This window comes from Somniosus microcephalus, chromosome 10, assembly GCF_052327205.1.
Source record: "Somniosus microcephalus isolate GS21.2 chromosome 10, FLI_Smic_1.0, whole genome shotgun sequence".
Classification (NCBI taxonomy): Eukaryota; Metazoa; Chordata; class Chondrichthyes; order Squaliformes; family Somniosidae; genus Somniosus; species Somniosus microcephalus.
This window is the reverse complement of record NC_140996.1, coordinates 237946337-237967872: the sequence shown is the minus strand read 5'-3', so window position 1 is coordinate 237967872 and position 21536 is coordinate 237946337. Positions and strand designations below refer to the sequence as shown.

General features: G+C 49.6%; 1 protein-coding gene across 2 annotated transcripts in view; it reads left to right on the top strand.

Annotated features, from left to right (window-relative positions):
* LOC147112203 (dynein heavy chain domain-containing protein 1-like) overlaps positions 1-21536 on the top strand; it is a 181202-nt gene that overhangs the window by 28302 nt on the left and 131364 nt on the right. For both annotated transcript variants that reach the window (XM_085999853.1, XM_085999852.1), the window contains exon 4: positions 7428-7620. In XM_085999853.1, coding sequence (XP_085855979.1) covers positions 7428-7620 — 193 coding nt within the window. The remainder of the gene's footprint in view (positions 1-7427; positions 7621-21536) is intronic.

Below are 21536 nucleotides of genomic sequence, written 5' to 3'. Positions count from 1 at the left end.
CATAATATAATTTTGAGAGTGACTTGCCTAAGTCAAAAACTAGAGTCTTAAACTTAAATAAAGCCAATTACATAGGTATAAAGGGCGAGTTGGCTAAGGTAGATTGGAAAAATAGATTAAAAGGTATGGTGGTAGATAAGCAGTGCTAGCATTTAAAGAAATATTTAATAATTCTCAACAAAAATACATTCCATTGAGAAACAAAAACTCCACGGGAAAAGTGATCCAACTGTGGCTAACTAAAGAAGTTAAGGATAGCATTAGATTGAAAGAAGAAGCTTATAATGTTGCGAAGAATAATAGTAAGCCTGAAGATTGTGAGAGTTTCAGAAACCAGCAAAGGTTGACCAAAAAATTGATAAAAAGGGAAAAAATAGAATGAGAGAAAACTAGCAAGAAATATAAAAGCAGATTGTAAGACTTTCTACAAGTATGTAAAAAGGAAAAGAGTAGCATTGGTTAGAGAACTGGTTGGCAGACAGAAAGCAAAGAGTTGGAATAAACGGGTCTTTTTCCGAGTGGCAGGCAGTGACTAATGGGGTACTGCAGGGATCGGTCCTTGGACCCCAGCTATTCACAATATATATTAATGATCTAGACAAGGGAACTAGATGTAATATCTCCAAGTTTGCAGATGACACAAAGCTGGGTGGGCGTGTGTGCTGTGAGGAGGATGCCGAGAAACTCCAGTATGATTTGGACAGGTTGGGCGATTGGACAGAAGCATGGCAGATGCAATATAACGTGGATAAATGTGAGGTTATCCACTTTGGTGGCAAAAACAGGAAGGCAGATTATTATCTGAACGGCAATAGATTGGGAGGAGGGGAAGTGCAACGAGACCTGGGTGTTCTTGTGCACCAGTCGCTGAAGGTAAGCATGCAGGTGCAGCAGGCGGTTAAGAAGGCAAATGGTATGTTGGTCTTCGTAGCGAGAGGGTTTGAGTACAGCAACAAGGATGTCTTGCTGCAGTTGTACAGGGCCTTGGTGAGACCACATCTTGAGTATTGTGTGCAGTTTTGGTCGCCTTATCTGAGGAAGGATGTTCTTGCCATGGAGGGAGTGCAGCGAAGATTCACCAGACTGATACCTGGGATGGCAGGAATGACGTATGAGGAGATTGGGTCGATTGGGCTTATACTCACTGGAGTTTAGAAGAATGAGAGGGGATCTCATCGAAACTTACAAAATTCTGACAGGACTGGACAGACTGGATGCAGGAAGGATGTTCCCGATGGCCGGGGAGTCCAGAACCAGGGGTCACAGTCTAAGGATAAGGTGTAAGCCATTTAGGACAGAAATGAGGAGGAATTTCTTCACCCAGAGAGTGGTGAACCTGTGGAATTCTCTACCACAGAAGGCAGTAGAGGCCAATTCATTAAATATATTCAAGAAGGAGTTGGATATATTTCTTAAGGCTAAAGGGATCAAGGGGTATGGGGAGAAAGCAGGGACCGGGTACTGAATTTGGATGATCAGCCATGATCGCATTGAATGGCGGAGCAGGCTCGAGGGGCCGACTGGCCTACTCCTGCTCCTATCTTCTATGTTTCTATGTTTCTATTCGATAAGGTGCCACATAAAAGGCTACTACACAATATAAGAGCTCACGGGGTTGGGGGTAATATATTAGCATGGATAGAGGATTGGCTAACTAACAGAAAACAGAGTCGGGATAAATGGGTCATTTTCAGGTTGGCAAACTGTAACTAGCGGGGTGCCACAGGGATCAGTGCTAAGGCCTCAACTATTTACAATCTATATTAATGACTTGGATGAAGGGACCGAGTGTAATGTAGCCAAATTTGCTGATGATACAAAGATAGGTGGGAAAGCAAATTGTGTGGAGGACGCAAAGAATCTCCAAAGGGATATAGATAGGCTCAGTGAGTGGGCAAAAATCTGGCAGATGGAGTTTAATGTGGGAAAATGCGAGGTTATCCGCTTTGGTAGGAAAAATAAAAAAGCAAATTATTATTTAAATGGGGAGAGATTACAAAATGCTGAGGTACAGAGGGATTTGGGGGTCCTTGTACATGAAACACACAAAGTTAGCATGCAGGTACAGCAAGTAATTAGGAAGGCAAATGGAATGTTGGCCCTTATTGCAAAGGGAATGGAGTATAAAAGTAGGGAAGTCCTGCTACAACTGTACAGGGTGTTGGTGAGACCACACCTGGAGTACTGCGTACAGTTTTGGTCTCCTTATTTAAGGAGGGATATACTTGCATTGGAGGCAGTTCAGAGAAGGTTCACGAGGTTGATTCCGGAGATGAAGGGCTCGTCTTATGAGGAAAGGTTGAGCAGGTTGGGCCTATACTCATTGGAGTTTAGAAGAATGAGAGGTGATCTTATTGAAACATATAAAATTCTGAAGGGGCTTGACAGGGTAGATGCAGAGAGGATGTTTCCCCTCATGGGGGAATCTAGAACTAGGGGGCAAAGTTTCAGAATAAGGGGGAACCCATTTAAATTTGAAATGAGGAGGAATTTCTTCTCTCAGAGGGTCGTGAATCTGTGGAATTCTCTTCCCCAGAGAGCTGTGGAGGCGGAGTCAGTGAATATATTTAAGGTGGAGATAGACAGATTTTTGAACAATAAGGGTTATGGGGAGCGGGAAGGGAAGCGGAGTTGAGCCCAAGATCTGATCAGCCATGATCTTAGTGAATGACGGAGTAGGCTCGAGGGGCCAAATGACCGACTCCTGCTCCTGTGTCTTATGTTCTTATGTAAAAGTAAACGTTGGTCCCTTAGCGGCTGAGACAGGAGAAATTATTATGGGGAATAAGGAAATGGCAGAAATGAAAGCAAACCAAGGGTGGTGGGAACCAAGGATCTAATGAGGGTGAGGAACTTAACGTAATTAATATCAGTAGAGAAAAAGTACTAGAGAAACTAATGGGACTAAAAGCCGACAAATCCCTTGGACCTGACGGCCTGCATCCTAGGGTTCTAAAAGAGGTGGCTGAAGAGAGAGTGGATGTATTGGTTTTGATCTTCCAAAATTCCCTGGATTCTGGAATGGTCCCAGCGGATTGGAAGGTTGCAAATGTAACACCGCTATTCAAGCGAGGAGGGAGAGAGAAAACAGGGAACTAGAGGCCAGTTAGCCTGACATCAGTCATCAGGAAAATGTTGGAATCCATTGTTAAGGAAGTGGTATCAGGGCACTTAGAAAATCATAACATGATTAAGTAGAGTCAACATGGTTCTATGAAAGGGAAATCGTGTTTGACAAATTTATTAGAGTTTTTTGAGGATGTACCTAGCAGGGTAGATAAAGGGGAACCAGTGGATGTAATATATTTGGATTTCCAAAAGGCATTCGATAAGGTGCCACATAAAAGTTTACACAAGATTAGGGCTCATGGGGTTGGGGGTAATATAGTAGCATGGACAGAGGATTAGATAACGGACAGAAAACAGAGAGTCGGGATAAACTGACCTTTTTCAGGTTGGCAGGCTGTAACTAGTGGGGTGCCGCAAGGATCAGTGTTGGGGCCTCAGCTATTTACAATCTATATTAATGATCTAGATGAAGGGACCGAGTGTAATGTATCCAAGTTTGCTGATGATACAAAGCTCGGTGGGACAGTAAGCTGTGAGGAGAACACAGAGTCTGCAAAGGGATATAGATAGACTGAGTGAGTGGGCAGTAAGGTGGCAGATGGAGCATAATGTAGGGAAATGTGAGGTTATTCACTTTGGTAGGAAGAATAGAAAAACAGAATAGTTTTTAAATGGTGAGAAACTTTCAAATGTTGGTATTCAGAGAGAAATAAAAACAGAAAATGCTGGAGAAACTCAGCAGGTCAGGCAGCATCTGTGAAGAGAGAAACAGAGTTAACGTTTCAGGTCGATGACCTTTCGTGAATGCTGAGTCTTTGAGTATATTTCGTCAGTTCTGACGAAAGGTCATCGAGCTGAAACATTAACTCTGTTTCTCTCTCCGCAGATGCTGCCTGACCTGCTGAGTATCTCCAGCATTTTCTGTTTTTATTTCAGATTTCCAGCATCTGCAGTATTTTCTTTTTGTATTCAGAGAGATTTGAGTGTCCTCGTGCAAGAAACACAGAAAGTTAGCATGCAGATACAGCAAGCAATAAGGGCGGCAAATGGCATGTTGGCCTTTACTGCAAGGCGGTTGGAGTATAAGAGTGAGGAAGTCTTGCTCCAATTGTACAGGGCCTTGGTGAGACCACACCTGGAGTACTGTGCACAGTTTTGGTCTCCTTATCTAAGGAAGGATATACTTGCCTTGGAGGCGGTGCAACGAAGGTTCACTAGATTGATTCCTGGGATGAGAGGGTTGTCCTATGATGAGAGATTGTGTAGATTGGGCCGATACTCTCTGGAGTTTAGAAGAATGAGAGGTGATCTCATTGAAACATACAAGATTCTGAGGGGGATTGACAGGGTAGATGCTGAGAGGTTGTTTCCCCTGGCTGGGGGGGTCTAGAACTAGGGGTCATAGTCTCAGGATAAGGGGTCGGCCATTTAAGACTGAGATGAGGAGGATTATTTTCACCGAGGGTTGTGAATCTTTGGAATTCTCTACCCCAGAGGGCTGTGAATGCTGAGTCGTTGAGTATATTCAAGGCTGAGATCGAGAAATTTTTGGACTCTAGGGGAATCAAGGGAGATGGAGATAGTGCAGGAAAGTGGAGTTGAGGTCGATGATCAGCCATGATCTTATTGAATGGCGGAGCAAGCTCGAGGGGCCGAATGGCCGACTCCTGCTTCTAATTCTTATGTTCCAGAAAGAGGTTTCGGAGCAGCTGAAAGCTCAGCCACCATTGGTCAGAGGTGGGTGGGGTGGGGACCTCAGGCTGGAGGAGTTTGTGGAGAGAGGATTGAGCGAGGCCACCGGAAGCTGAGCTTCAGTCTGAGGTGTGCTGACCGGGTCTAAAGGACGGTCAGTCTCTGGACACTGGGTGAGGACGGTCAGCCTCTGGACACTGGGTGAGGATGGTCAGTCTCTGGACACTGGGTGAGGACGGTCAGTCTCTGGACACTGGGTGAGGACGGTCAGTCTCTGGACACTGGGTGAGGACGGTCAGTCTCTGGACACTGGGTGAGGACGGTCAGTCTCTGGACACTGGGTGAGGACGGTCAGTCTCTGGACACTGGGTGAGGACGGTCAGTCTCTGGACACTGGGTGAGGACGGTCAGTCTCTGGACACTGGGTGAGGACGGTCAGTCTCTGGACACTGGGTGAGGACGGTCAGTCTCTGGACACTGGGTGAGGACAGTCAGTCTCTGGACACTGGGTGTGGACGGTCAGTCTCTGGACACTGGGTGAGGACGGTCAGTCTCTGGACACTGGGTGAGGACGGTCAGTCTCTGGACACTGGGTGTGGACGGTCAGTCTCTGGACACTGGGTGAGGACGGTCAGTCTCTGGACACTGGGTGTGGACGGTCAGTCTCTGGACACTGGGTGAGGACGGTCAGTCTCTGGACACTGGGTGACTGAGGAATGTGAGTTTTGTTGGGGGCCAGGGCGGGGGAGGGACGCTCTGTGGAGTCCAACGTCACAACAGACAGAGGAGAGCCACTAGATCAGTGACCACCTCCCCACCTTGTCTCCATATCCCTGAAACCCACCCACCCAAACCCCATATCCCCCAACCCCACCCACCTTCTCCCCATATCTAATTTATATTATTATATTGATGATTTAGACTTTGGAATCAAAAACACAATTTCTAAATTTGTGGACGACACCAAATTGGGGGGATAGTCAATACTGAGGAGGTTCAACAAATTACAGGAGGACATTAATAAACTTGCAGAATGGGCGTATAATTGGCAAATGAAATTCAACACAGATAAATGTGAAGTATTACATTTTGGAAAATAAGAATCTAAATGGGGAAGAGGAACAAAGGGATCTCGGAGTACAAATACACAAATCACTAAAAGTATCGACACCGGTTAGCAAGGCCATAAAAAAAAAGCAAACCCAGCACTAGGGTTTATTTCTAGAGGGATAGAATTGAAAAGTAGGGAAGTTATGCTAAACCTGTATCGAACCATGGTTAGACCGCACTTGGAGTACTGCGCACAGTTCTGGTCACCATATTATAAAAAGGATATAGAGGCAATGGAGAGGGTGCAGAGAAGATTTACAAGGATGATATCAGAAATGCGAGGGTATCATATCAGGAAAGGATGAACAGGCTGGGTCTCTTCTCTTGAAAAAAGGCTGAGGGGTGACCTAATAGAGATCTTTAAAATGATGAAACGTTTTGATAGAGTGGATAGAGAGAGAATGTTTCCACTTGTGGTGAAGAGCAAAACTCGAGGCCATCAATATAAGATAGTCATCAAGAAATCCAATAGGGAATTCAGAAGAAACTTCTTTACCCAGAGAGTGGTGAGAATGTGGAACTCGCTGCCACAGGGAGTGGCTGAGGCGAATAGTATCGATGTATTTAAGGGGAGGCTGGACAAGCATCTGAGGGAGAAGGGAATCGAGGGTAATGCTGATAGAGTTAGATGAGGAAAGACGGGAGGAGGCTCGAGTGGAGCATAAACACCGGCATGGACTGGTTGGGCCGAATGGCCTGTTTCTGTGCCGTATATCCGCTGTAATCCTATGTATCCCTCAACCTACCCACCTTCTCCCCATATCCCCAACCCCACCTTCTCCCCATATCCCCCAACCACACCCACCCACCTTCTCCCCATATCCCCCAACCACACCCACCCACCTTCTCCCCATAACCCCCAACCCCACCCACCCACCTTCTCCCCATATCCCCCAACCCCACCCACCCACCTTCTCCCCATAACCCCCAACCCCACCCACCCACCTTCTCCCCATATCCCCCAACCACACCCACCCACCTTCTCCCCATAACCCCCAACCCCACCCACCCACCTTCTCCCGATATCCCCAACCCCACCCACCCACTTTCCCCCCATATCCCCCAACCCCACCCACCCACCTTCTCCCCATATCACCCAACCCCACCCACCCACCTTCTCCCCATATCCCCCAACCACACCCACCCACCTTCTCCCCATATCCCCCAACCCCACCTACCCACCTTCTCCCCATATCCCCAACCCCACCTACCCACCTTCTCCCCATATCCCCCAACCCCACCTACCCACCTTCTCCCCATATCCCCCAACCCCACCCACCCACCTTCTCCCCAATCCCTCAACTGAGATCCTAGAGTTTTGTTTGACTCCCCTTGGGGAGATTCATTGAGGTTCCCCTCCCCCCACCAGCCCCCCCCCCCCCCCCCCCCAAAGTCACCTTTGCTAGCACAGTGTAGGAGGGAGCGATGATCTATTCTTTAATTTGCGGCCTTTGTATGACTCTATGCTCCCTCACTTTTATCCGTTGATTGTTAAGTGGAACTGCCGCAGAGTCTGAACCCAAATAATAATGCAACGATGTCCTGATTTGTCACAGTTGCTGGCCTCAGTTTGACTACTTTGCCAGGAAGGCCCTCGGGAGCGGTCACTACAACATCCACATCCCCCCGCAGGGGCTGGTCTACGATTATTACATTAACCCTGCCACTGGGTGTCTGGAGACTCTGTACAGAGACAACGACCAAGAGAAGAGCAAAGCAAAGGCATCTGCTTACGTCTTCATCCCGGAGGTAGGTCAGACTGGGGACAGACAGGATTGGATTTGGCAAATGGTTGGTCGGTATAGAATGAGCAATTGTGCGGGGGGCAGGTATCTGGCAAGCAGCCGGTAGTGTAGTGGTTATAGTAGTGGAATAATCCAGAGGCCTGGACTAGTAATCCAGAGACATTGGCCGGAATTTTCCTTACCGCGGCCGGTCCGGTGCGGCCGGTGCTGGTGACGGGTCGCGACCCCGCTGCTGGAAATGAACTTACTTTAATGGGGCCCAATAAGCCCGTGCAGCGCGTTACCCGGCCTAATGAGATGGAGCGGGTCTGGTGACATCACTCATGATGCGTTTTAAGCCGGGATCTTTACAGGGCCACGTTACATTTTAAGTTTAATCTAGTGGGTGTTGAATCTTTACTGTACAATAATATAATAAAAGTTATAATGTATGAGTGACAAAGAAATATTTAAATAATATCATCATTAAGTAATATGACTCCATCTACAAATACAATCAAGAACATAATTTAAAAAGTACATCAATTGTGAAGTTATTGGTGCTTTAGTCACAAATCTATAGGCCTAGAAATTCATTAAGGCGCTGCCAGCTTTGCGCCCAGTTAACGCCTAAAGGGTGATTTTGCGCCACAAATGAGTTTGCGCAGATATTCAGCGCAGCGGTATTGGCGGCGGTAGCCGTTAGCGCTGCGCCGGCACCGATGACATCATCGGTGTGCGCAGTGCCCCGGTTCCGCCCCGAAACCGGCCCGATCCCCATATTTAGTTGCGGCCGCCTCCTCCGAAGCGGCCGCAAACAGCGACCAGAAAACGGGGCCGTCCTGCTGCCTTAGTGGGGCGCTTTAAAGCGGAAGGTGCGGCCGGCCGCTTTTGCGGCGGCCGCCTGCCTGCACCTCCTTCCCGGCCTCCTCCACCCCCCCCCCCCCGCGGCATTGCCGGCTGCTTTCCGCAAGCCCGGCACTTCTCCGTGGTGCCGGGCTCATTTGCCGGCACTATCCAGCGGTGATCTCCCCGTTGCAGGCAGCTCCCCCTTAAGAGAAGGAGGAGGCCTGCAGTACCGCAGCCTGCCGCTGCGCAGCGCCTGGCGCAGCGGCGCCAAGAGCGCTGATATTCAGTGTCAGCGCACCAAGCGGAGGCGGGCACACCCTGGTATAGTGCCCGCTTCCGAATTGGGACGCTAACAATGAATATCTGACGATCGCTATAGGCTTCCCGCCCAGCGCTAACTTTTGGGCGCTAGGCAGCTGGCGGGGCCATAGTGAATTTCTAGGCCATAGACTTTTGTATCAGTAACTGGTATAAATAAAAGATGTGCGTGTAAGACGTGAAATTAAGCAGATTTTAAATGTAATTGTAAAGGTGTGGATTTACAATCTTATGCAAGTTCAGTGGAAGAGCTGCAGAATCCCTGACAAACAGTGTAAGTGGTGCTTACAATGTGCTTCTGGGATTTCTGCAGCTCTTCCGTTGAAGTTAACAATGGAGAAGAGAACCTCCACAGAAATTCACCCTAAAGTCTCAGACTGAAAAATTAAATTAGTTATATTCAGGGACTGAAAGCAAATTGAACCAGTGGAATGAGTGACGAGAATGAAATTGTTACGGTTGATGACTTTATTTAATGTGTAACTGGATAATCACAGTATACTGTGAGAAAAACCTGACCAGAAACAACACACACATTTATTTAAATGGTACATGTCAGTTTTTATAGTGCAGGTCAATTCACTGCAATTACTGTTGAGTTGGAAGGCAACAGTTGAGAATGGCCAGTGAAAAATGTATTTCCCTCGCCATCCAGGGTAGCACTTACTTACCCTTCAGGAATTTCTGAATTAACATTTACCAGTAGCTTTTCAAGTAGAATAAAATCTCCATCAATCTGTTAGCTGATGTAATCCACATGTTTTTATTTTGGTTTGTTTTTCATGCTGTCAAGTAATCAGCTGGAGCAATGGCCTCGGAACTCCCGCCTCAGGTTGACAGACGTGGTTCCCGAGCTGTGTGAATCCCGTGGCCGTGCGGGGAAATTAAAAAAGTGCGGGGATAAAGGCTCTTGAGTGCCTGTAAAGTACCTCATAATAATTTCAATTGGGTCGCCCGCCACTGCAGGTCAGGCCAACGCCACGATGACATGCACCTGTGGGAAAGGCGCGTGGGAGCAGTTTCCCGACCCGCTGTCAAAAAATAACAACTTTCCCACCTGACCCGCCACTGATCGTGCCTGCCACCACCACAGAAAACTCAGCCACTGGACCAATAATCCAGAGTACGCGCGTTCAAATCCCACCAGGGCTCTTTGAGAATTTGAATTTAGTTTTCCAAAAATCTGGAAAGAAAAAGGTCTCAGTAAAAGTGACCATGAAGCTGTCGGAATGTCGTAAAAACCCAACGGGCTCATTGATGTCCTTCAGGGAAGGAAACCTGCCGTCCTGACCCGGTCTGGGCCTACATGTGACTCCAGTCCCACACCAAGGTGAATGACTCTTCACAGTCCTCTGAAGTGGCCCAGCGAGACACTCTGTTAAATCAAAACCGCTATAAAGAATAATAACAAGAATAAAACTGAACAACCCCATCTTCAATGATGGTGGAGCCCAGCACACAAGTGCAAAAGGCAAGGCTGAAATGTTTGTAACCATCTTCAGCCAGAAGTGCCAAGTGGATGATCCATATCGGCCTTCTCTGAGGTCCCCACTATCACAGAAGCCAGTCTTCAGCCAATTCGATTCACTCCACGTGATATCAAGAAATGGCTGAGCGCACTGGATACAGCAAAGGCTATGGGCCCTGACCACATCCCGGCTGAAGACTTGTGCTCTAGAACTAGCCACGCCTCTAGCCAAGCTGTTCCAGTACAGCTATAACACTGGCATCTATCCGACAGTGTGGAAAACTGCCTAGGTATATCCTGTCCACAAAATGCAGGACAAATCAAATCTGGTCAATTACCGCCCCATCAGTCTACTCTCAATCATCAGCTAGGTGTTGGAAGGTGATGTCGACAGTGCTATCAAGCGGCACTTACTCACCAATAACCTGCTCACTGATGCTCAGCTTGGGTTCCGCCAGGACCACTCGGCTCCCAACCTCATTACAGTCTTGGTCCAAACATGGACAAAGGAGCTGAATTCCAGAGGTGAGGTGAGAATGACTGTCCTGAACATCAAGGCAGCATTTGACCGAGTGTGGAATCAATGAACCCTAGTAAAACTGAAGTCAATAGGGATCAGGGAGAAAACTCTCCACTGACTGGAGTCATACCTAGCACAAAGGAAGATGGTTGTGGTTGTTGGGGGCCAATCATCTCAGCCCCAGGACATCGCTGCAGGAGTTCCTCAGGGCAGTGTCCTAGGCCCAACCATCTTCAGCTGCTTCATCAATGACCTTCCCTCCAACATAAGGTCAGAAATGGGGATGTTCGCTGATGATTGCAATGTGATCAGTTCCATTTGCAACTCCTCTGATAGTGAAGCAGTCCGTGCCCACATGCAGCAAGACCTGGACGACGTTCTGGCTCGGGCTGATAAGTGGCAGGTAACATTTGCGCCACATAAGTGCCAGGCAATGACTATCTCCAACAAGCGAAAGCCTAACAACCGCCCCTTGACATTCAATGGCATTACCATCGCCGAATCCCCCACCATCAACATCCTGGGGGTTACTATTGACCAGAAACTCCAACAAGAGAGAGTCTAACCACGCCTTCACCACCCGGACTGCAGCAGTTCAAGAAGGCGGCTCACCAGCACCTTCTCGAGGACAACTAGGGATGGGCAATAAATGCCGGCCTTGCCAGTGATGCCCACATCCCCAGAATGAACTTTTAAAAATCCCACTGCCCCGCTCTCTCCCCGTAGATCAGTTTCAATCCAAAACTAATCCCACTGCCCCGCTCTCTCCCCATAGCCCTGACTCAATCCCCAAACTAATCTCACTGCCCCGCGCTCTCCCCATAACCCTGACTCAATCCCCAAACTAATCTCACTGCCCCGCTCTCCCCATAACCCTGACTCAATCCCCAAACTAATCTCACTGCCCCGCTCTCCCCATAACCCTGACTCAATCCCCAAACTAATCCCACTGCCCCGCTCTCTCCCCATAACCCTGACTCAATCCCCAAACTAATCTCACTGCCCCGCTCTCCCCATAACCCTGTATCAATCCCCAAACTAATCTCACTGCCCCGCTCTCCCCATAACCCTGACTCAATCCCCAAACTAATCTCACTGCCCCGCTCTCCCCATAACCCTGACTCAATCCCCAAACTAATCCCACTGCCCCGCTCTCTCCCCATAACCCTGACTCAATCCCCAAACTAATCCCACTGCCCCGCTCTCCCCATAACCCTGTATCAATCCCCAAACTAATCTCACTGCCTCGCTCTCCCCATAACCCTGTATCAATCCCCAAACTAATCCCACTGCCCCGCTCTCCCCATAACCCTGACTCAATCCCCAAACTAATCCCACTGCCCCGCTCTCTCCCCATAACCCTGTATCAATCCCAAACTAATCCCACTGCCCCGCTCTCCCCATAGCCCTGACTCAATCCCCAAACTAATCCCACTGCCCCGCTCTCTCCCCATAGCCCTGTATCAATCCCCAAACTAATCCCACTGCCCCGCTCTCTCCCCATAGCCCTGACTCAATCCCCAAACTAATCCCACTGCCCCGCTCTCTCCCCAGAGCCCTGTATCAACCCCAAACCAATCCCACTGCCCCGCTCTCCCCATAACCCTGACTCAATCCCCAAACTAATCCCACTGCCCCGCTCTCCCCATAACCCTGTATCAATCCCCAAACTAATCCCACTGCCCCGCGCTCTCCCCATAACCCTGTATCAATCCCCAAACTAATCTCACTGCCCCGCTCTCCCCAGAGCCCTGTATCAATCCCAAACTAATTCCACTGCCCCGCTCTCCCCATAACCCTGACTCAATCCCCAAACTAATCCCACTGCCCCGCTCTCTCCCCATAGCCCTGACTCAATCCCCAAACTAATCTCACTGCCCCGCTCTCCCCAGAGCCCTGTATCAATCCCAAACTAATTCCACTGCCCCGCTCTCCCCATAACCCTGACTCAATCCCCAAACTAATCCCACTGCCCCGCTCTCCCCATAACCCTGTATCAATCCCCAAACTAATCCCACTGCCCCGCTCTCCCCATAACCCTGACTCAATCCCCAAACTAATCCCACTGCCCCGCTCTCCCCATAACCCTGTATCAATCCCCAAACTAATCCCACTGCCCCGCTCTCACCCCATAGCCCTGTATCAACCCCAAACGAATCCCACTGCCCCGCTCTCTCCCCATAACCCTGACTCAATCCCCAAACTAATCTCACTGCCCCGCGCTCTCCCCATAGCCCTGACTCAATCCCCAAACTAATCTCACTGCCCCGCTCTCTCCCCATAGCCCTGACTCAATCCCCAAACTAATCTCACTGCCCCGCGCTCTCCCCAGAGCCCTGTATCAATCCCAAACGAATTCCACTGCCCCGCTCTCCCCATAACCCTGACTCAATCCCCAAACTAATCCCACTGCCCCGCGCTCTCCCCATAGCCCTGACTCAATCCCCAAACTAATCTCACTGCCCCGCGCTCTCCCCAGAGCCCTGTATCAATCCCAAACTAATTCCACTGCCCCGCTCTCCCCATAACCCTGACTCAATCCCCAAACTAATCTCACTGCCCCGCGCTCACCCCATAGCCCTGTATCAATCCCAAACTAATTCCACTGCCCCGCTCTCCCCATAACCCTGACTCAATCCCCAAACTAATCCCACTGCCCCACTCTCCCCATAACCCTGTATCAATCCCCAAACTAATCCCACTGCCCCGCTCTCACCCCATAGCCCTGTATCAACCCCAAACTAATCCCACTGCCCCGCTCTCTCCCCATAACCCTGACTCAATCCCCAAACTAATCTCACTGCCCCGCGCTCTCCCCATAGCCCTGTATCAACCCCAAACCAATCCCACTGCCCCGCTCTCTCCCCATAGCCCTGACTCAATCCCCAAACTAATCCCACTGCCCCGCTCTCTCTCCATAGCCCAGTATCAATCCCAAACTAATCTCACTGCCCCGCTCTCTCCCCATAGCCCTGTATCAATCCCAAACTAATCCCACTGCCCCTCTCTCCCCATAGCCCTGTATCAATCCCAAACTAATCCCACTGTCCCACTCTCTCCCCATAGCCCAGTATCAATCCCAAACTAATCTCACAGCCCCGCTCTCTCCCCATAGCCCTGTATCAATCCCAAACTAATCCCACTGCCCCACTCTCTCCTCATAGCCCTGTATCAATCCCAAACTAATGCCACTGCCCCGCTCTCTCCCCATAGCCCTGTATCAATCCCAAACTAACCACACTGCCCCACTCTCCCCATAGCCCTGTATCAATCCCAAACTAACCCCACTGCCCCGCGCTCTCCCCATAGCCGTGTATCAATCCCAAACTAATCCCACTGCTCCGCGCTCTCCCCATAGCCCTGTATCAATCCCAAACTAATCCCACTGCCCCGCTCTCTCCCCATGGCCCTGTATCAATCCCCAAACTAATCCCACTGCCCCGCTCTCTCCCCATAGCACTGTATCAATCCCACACTAATCCCACTGCCCCGCTCTCCCCATAGCCCTGTATCAATCCCCAAACTAATCCCACTGCCCCGCTCTCCCCATAGCCCTGTATCAATCCCACACTAATCCCACTGCCCCGCTCTCTCCCCATAGCCCTGTATCAATCCCACACTAATCCCACTGCCCCGCTTGTTGAGTCTGTATGTCCCAGTTAGGTTTAGGATCAATCACTGGACACAGACAACAAGAATAACTTTTAACAGGTCTTTACTATTCGAAGGTCAGGGCTGAACTGCCCAACAAATCCTTGCACAACACTTATATACCGGTGTGGTCACCACCGGTATTACAGTATTACAGTATACAGCAGCCAAGAGAAAGTAGTACATCTCTCAAGGTAGTTCCCTTAAGGTGGAACAGGTTACATACACCACAATCCTCCCTTTTTAGCTTAACAGTTATATCCCCATTTAACATAACATAGTAACATATATACAACTTCATGCAAAACAGTTCAAAGATTCAGTCTCTGAGGAGGCCTCCTGATTCGAGTTGGATAACGCCTTTCAGGGGTCTCTGATTCTCGTTGCTGGGGTGACTCATCTAGTTGGTCTCTTATGGATTGGACATCATCATCAGGTACATTCACTTCTGAGGTAGATGCTTCAGGTTCACTAACTTCTTTCACGGTTGTCTCTGCCGTAACCATGGGTTCGACCCTTGTCCTCGATTCTACCAGTTGGTCAGCATGACGCCGTATTACATTTTCACCAATATCTACCGTGTACATCAGGGGTCCTTGTCTGGCCCGAATTGTTCCAGATTGCCATTTCTCGTTTTTATAGTCCCGGGCTAACACTGGTTGTCCTATTTCGAAACTCCGAGTGGTCTTGTTATTTATATGCTGGAACTGTTTGTTTTCAACTTCCCTCCGCACATTTGGTTTTAACAAGTCCAACCTGGACCGCAACCTCCTGTTGTAGAACATCATGGCAGGACTTTGGTTTGTCACTGCATGAGTGGCGTTTCGATATGCCAGTAGGAATTTGTCCACCTTGTGTTGTAGTGGAATCTGATCTTCGCTCATGGCCTTTATTGCTTTTTTAAACGTTTGTACAAATCTCTCGGCCAACCCGTTTGTAGCCGGATGATATGAGGCAGAGGTATAATGTTTCACCCCATTCTTCTTCATGAATCCCTGGAATTCTTCTGACACGAACTGCGGTCCGTTGTCCGAACATATTTGTTCTGGCAATCCATTTCTCGCAAATATCGTTCTTAACACCGCGATCGTCTTTTCCGAGGTAGTGGTAGTCATCTTAATCACTTCTGGCCATTTAGAATGTGCGTCCACCGCAATTAAAAACATGGAGTCCATGAAAGGACTAGCAAAGTCAATATGTACACGTTGCCATGGGGTTGAAGGCCATTCCCATGGATGCAGCGGTGCAATCGGAGGTGCATTTTGCACTTTTTGGCACCCTGAGCAGCTTTTCGTCAGCTCCTCTATCTGTTGGTCGATACCCGGCCACCACACATAAGCCCTAGCAAGGCTTTTCATCTTGACTCCCCCCAGATGACCTTCATGCAGTTCCTTTAGAACTCTCTCTCTTAACTTAGGAGGAATAATCACCCTTGTTCCATACATCAATGTTCCTTGACAGACGGACAGCTGTTCTCGTCTTGCTGAGAATGCCGGTAACAGTGGATCACCATGTGCTGGCCATCCCTTCACTGTCACTTCGTAGACCCTGGACAGTGTCGGGTCGTTCCTGGTTTCTCTTTCAATACTTGCATTGGTGACTGGTAAACATTCGATGATGGTCGAGTGAAATAACTCAACAGGGTCAACCGTCAGTGCCTCCTCCTCTGTAGGCAGTGGCAGGCGCGACAGCCCATCAGCATTACCATGCTGCTTTGTACCTTTGAATTCTATCTGATATTGATGTGCCCCTAGGAAAAGGGACCATCTCTGGAGTCTCTGTGCTGTCATCACCGAAACACCCTTCTTAGGGTTAAAAATGGATACCAACGGCTGGTGGTCTGTCAGAAGCGTAAACTTTTGGCCCTGCAGGTAATGATTAAACTTCTTTACTCCCCACACAAGGCTGAGAGCCTCCCTATCTATCTGAGCATAATTGCGCTCAGCGGAGGTCAATGATCTGGATGCGAACGCAACTGGCCTCTCCTGGCCATTTGGCAACTTGTGTGAGAGTACTGCCCCAATACCATGTGGAGAAGCATCACAAGCCAAACGAATAGGCAGCGTTGGGTTGAAGTGAGCCAACACTTCCTTTGAGGTGATCAATGCCTTGTTTTCGCGAAAGGCCCTCTTACAGTCCTCGCTCCACTTCCATGGTACTCCCTTCTGCAAAAGAGCGTTCAGCGGGTGCAGCACCGTGGATAAATTTGGCAGAAACTTATGGTAATAGTTAATCAACCCTAGAAACGACCTCAATTGGGATACATTATCTGGAGCGGGAGCCTTCACAACAGCTTCGATCTTGTCAGGAGACTTATGAAGCCCCTCCTGGTCAATGACATGACCACAGTACGAGATCCGCTTCTGAAAGAATTCACATTTCTGGCGATTAACTCGAAGACCATATTCTTTCAATCTGGTGAGCACCAGTTCCAAGTTTGCAAGGTGTTCCTCGTCATCATCTCCTGTAATCAGAATATCGTCCAGGTAACATTGTGTACCTGGAATTCCCTGTAATACCTGCTCCATGGCCCTCTGCCAAATTGCTGGAGCCGATGCCACTCCAAAAACCAGTCTATTATACCGGTACAAGCCTCTATGCGTGTTGATCGTGAGATACTGGCGTGACTCTTCCTCAACTTCCATCTGTAACTACGCCTGCGCCAGGTCTATCTTGGTGAAGTGTTTCCCGCCAGACAATGAAGCGAAGATATCCTCAATCCGTGGAAGTGGATACTGCACCGTGTGAAGCACCGGATTAACAGTGATCTTGAAATCACCACAGATGCGAACCTTCCCCGGTTCCCCCGGCTTGTTGCTCGATGAACGCTTCATGACTGGGACAATGGGCGTGGCCCACTCACTCCAGTCTACCTTAGACAGTACTCCTGAACGTTCTAGCCCTTCCAGCTCAGCTTCCACAGCAGGTCGTATTGCATAAGGTCTGGCTTTGAAAAATTTTGGGTTTGCATGTTCTTCAATCTTGATGTTTGCCGTAATTCCTCTCAGTGTTCCCAGTCCTTGTTGGAACACCTCTTTAGCATCGTCCAATATTCTGGACAATCGTTTAGGTTTGACATCTTTTGTACCAGAATCTACCGTTAGTGCTTTTAAGGAATGCCAGTCCATATTTATTTTCCTGATCCACTCCCGTCCCAGTAGTGGTGGACCTCCCTCAGGTAGCACATATAAGTCCATTCCTCGGCTTTCTTTGCCCTTGTGGACCACCTTTACCTCTATCTTCCCGATGGGGTATACCCTTTGCCCCGTGTATGTTTTCAATACAATCTCCGTATCCCGTAGGGGAATATGTGGGAATAACCTTTTGTAATCTTTCTTATTCATGACCGTCAATGCCGATCCAGTGTCCAATTCCATCTTCACTTGGACTCCTGCTATCTGAAGTGTGACCCAAATTGTTTGGAGGTCTGCTTCCTTACCAACATTGTGTACTCTTAGACTACCCAGTTCATTACTGCTGGCGTCTGAATCCGACTTCTGTTCGTTCAAACTGTTCTCTGACACCTTGTGTACCTTTTTGTACTTTTCCTGCGGTGACTTTTTGTTGCTGGTCTTCTTTCCTGACCGGCATACTTTAGCTATGTGACCAAGCCTGCCACATTTTCTGCATTCCTGATTTTTGAACCAGCACTGGTTCTGATCGTGCGTTGTCTTTCCACAACGATAACATTTTACTGTACTCAAGACCATTTGATTGGTACAGAGTTCCGGTGACCGTAGCTGCATTTCCGCAGTGCCTCTTGCTGCGGCTTCTTGCGATGCTGCAATAGTGACAGCTTTATCAAGCGTAAGATCATTCTCTTCAAGCAGTCGCTTTTGTGCTCCTTCTTTTAACAATCCACACACAAATTTATCTCTCAGCGCATCTGCTAGCCCTGTCCCAAACTGACAGTACTTCGATAGCTTACGTAGTTCAATTAAAAATTCGGCATTGCTTTCGTCTTTCAACTGCGTTCTTCTGTAAAATTTAAATCGTTCCGCTATCATCAGCGGTGTGGGGTTTAAATGATTTTTCAGGACAGTAACAATATTCGCGAAGGTCTGATCCGCCGGTTTAATTGGTGATAGAAGGTGCTTCAATAGCCCGTATGTCTTCGCCCCCATTGAGCTTAATAAGGTTAATGCTTTCTCATCATCTGGTACCTTATTTGCTTTACAATAAACTTCCATGCGTTCTACATACGTGGTCCAACCTTCGACATCACTATCAAAGGTATTAATGCTCCCATGTTTAGGCATCCTTGCAAGTTTAAAAAAAAAAAATTCTTCTTTTTTTTAAAATGGCGGCTTCCCGCGCTTGTCTTCTTCCCCCGCCTACTAAAATGGCGGCTTCCCGCGCTTGGCGGTCTTTCCCGCGCTCGTCTTCTTCCCCCCGCCGACTACAATGGCAGATTCCCGCGTTTGCCTTCTTCCCCCGCTGGCTGCAATGGCGATTGCCTTGCTGCTGCCGTTCTCGCCTCCCCAGCGGTTCTCACTCCCCGACGCTGCTTTGCCTTGCAGCCCCGCTTGCAGCCCGGTCCTTTACACCGGCTGCGTTTGAATTCTCCGCGGCTCTCGTGCCTTAAGCTTCTCAACTCCCCGACGCTGTTTTGCCTCGCAGCCCCGCTTGCAGCCCGGTCCTGTACACCGGCTGCGTTTGAGTTCTCCGCAGCTCTCGAGCCTTAAGCTGCCCCAGTCGATGCGCCTCTCGGCCTCGATTGCAGCCCGGCCCTTTCTACCAGCCATGGTCGAGCTCTCCGCCCTTATTCCTCCGTTTTCCCTCCCCTACTCCACAGCCAACGCGGCCGACTTTCTGCTCGTGTCGCTGATCGGCTTACCCACCACCGTGGTAGAAGGGATGAACACTGCCTGTCGCTGATGGAGGGCTTCGTGGTCAGAATTCTTTTTCTTTTTAACCCGGGTTCTCGATGCCTCCCATGCGATGGTGCTCAGCAGGATGATGAGGGCGGGTGCCTCTTCTCGACGCCCGTTTTGAGGACGAAGCTGCCTTGGATGTAAATTTGCCGCAGGGTAAGATCGGACTCGTCGCCACTGTTGAGTCTGTATGTCCCAGTTAGGTTTAGGATCAATCACTGGACACAGACAACAAGAATAACTTTTAACAGGTCTTTACTATTCGAAGGTCAGGGCTGAACTGCCCAACAAATCCTTGCACAACACTTATATACCGGTGTGGTCACCACCGGTATTACAGTATTTACAGTATACAGCAGCCAAGAGAAAGTAGTACATCTCTTAAGGTAGTTCTCTTAAGGTGGAACAGGTTACATACACCACACCGCTCTCTCCCCATAGCCCTGTATCAATCCCAAACTAATCCCACTGCCCCGCTCTCTCCATAGCCAGGGCTGGAGCCTCGGTCCTGCATGCTCCGTGTGGTTTGGTAACAGCTGGGAGTGTATTTACCCATTGGGAGGAAGGACATGTAAGTGACGGCTGTTGGGAAGTCACCCAGAGAGGTGCTGAACGAGGGATATATTTAAATAGAAATTAATTATTCAGAAGAAATTTGAGAGCTTGCCAGATGGAGGGGACGTCACAACGTTCTTGATGATTTTTTGGGAAGTACATGCTGTGATCTGATGTGTGGATTAGTCATCGCGCCAGAGTAACACACCACGGCAGCGATGGTCCTCGATAACACCGTCTCCGGAAATCATCAGTCTTTCGCCTGGAGATTCGGGGTGCGGTAAAACGCCGCATTAATCACCAGTTCAGGAATTTCATTCACAGAGGCGGGCGGGTGCAGGTCGCACTGACAAATCAATGTGAACGGAATGGTTCCTGTTACCTGGTGTCAGCTTGGCTCAGTCGGTATCACTCTCACCGCTGAGTCAGGGGAATGTCAACGAGCAACAACAACTTGGATTTATATAGCACCTTTAATGCAGTAAAACGTCCCAAGGCGCGTCACAGGAGCGTAAATCAGACACAATTTGACCGCGAGCCACATAAGGACAGATATTGGGACAGGTGACCAAAGTCTGGTCAAAGAGGTCGGTTTTAAGGAGCGTCTTAAAGGAGGAGAGAGAGGCGGAGAGGTTTAGGGAGGGAATTCCAGAGCTTAGGGCCCAGGCAGCAAATTGGAGATGGACAAGAGGCCAGAATTGGAGGAGCGCGTAGATGTAGGTCAGCGAGCACAGGGGTGATGGTGAACGGGACTGGGTGTGAGTTAGGACACGGGGGGTGATGGGTGAGGGGGTACTGGGTGTGAGTTAGGACACGGGGGGTGATGGGTGAGGGGGACTGGGTGTGAGTTAGGACACGGGGGGTGATGGGTGAGGGGACTGGGTGTGAGTTAGGACACGGGGTGTGAGGGGTGAGGGGGTACTGGGTGTGAGTTAGGACATGGGGGGTGATGGGTGAGGGGGTACTGGGTGTGAGTTAGGACACGGGGGGTGATGGGTGAACGGGACTGGGTGTGAGTTAGGACACGGGGGGTGATGGGTGAGGGGGTACTGGGTGTGAGTTAGGACATGGGGGGTGATGGGTGAACGGGACTGGGTGTGAGTTAGGACACGGGGGGTGATGGGTGAGGGGGTACTGGGTGTGAGTTAGGACACGGGGGGTGATGGGTGAGGGGGTACTGGGTGTGAGTTAGGACACGGGGGGGTGATGGGTGAACGGGACTGGGTGTGAGTTAGGACACGGGGGGTGATGGGTGAACGGGACTGGGTGTGAGTTAGGACACGGGGGGTGATGGGTGAGGGGGTACTGGGTGTGAGTTAGGACACGGGGGGTGATGGGTGAACGGGACTGGGTGTGAGTTAGGACACGGGGGGTGATGGGTGAACGGGACTGGGTGTGAGTTAGGACACGGGGGGTGATGGGTGAGGGGACTGGGTGTGAGTTAGGACACGGGGGGTGATGGGTGAGGGGACTGGGTGTGAGTTAGGACACGGGGGGTGATGGGTGAGGGGACTGGGTGTGAGTTAGGACACGGGGGGTGATGGGTGAGGGGGACTGGGTGTGAGTTAGGACACGGGGGGTGATGGGTGAGGGGACTGGGAGTGAGTTAGGACACGGGGGGTGATGGGTGAGGGGACTGGGTGTGAGTTAGGACACGGGGGGTGATGGGTGAGGGGGACTGGGTGTGAGTTAGGACACGGGGGGTG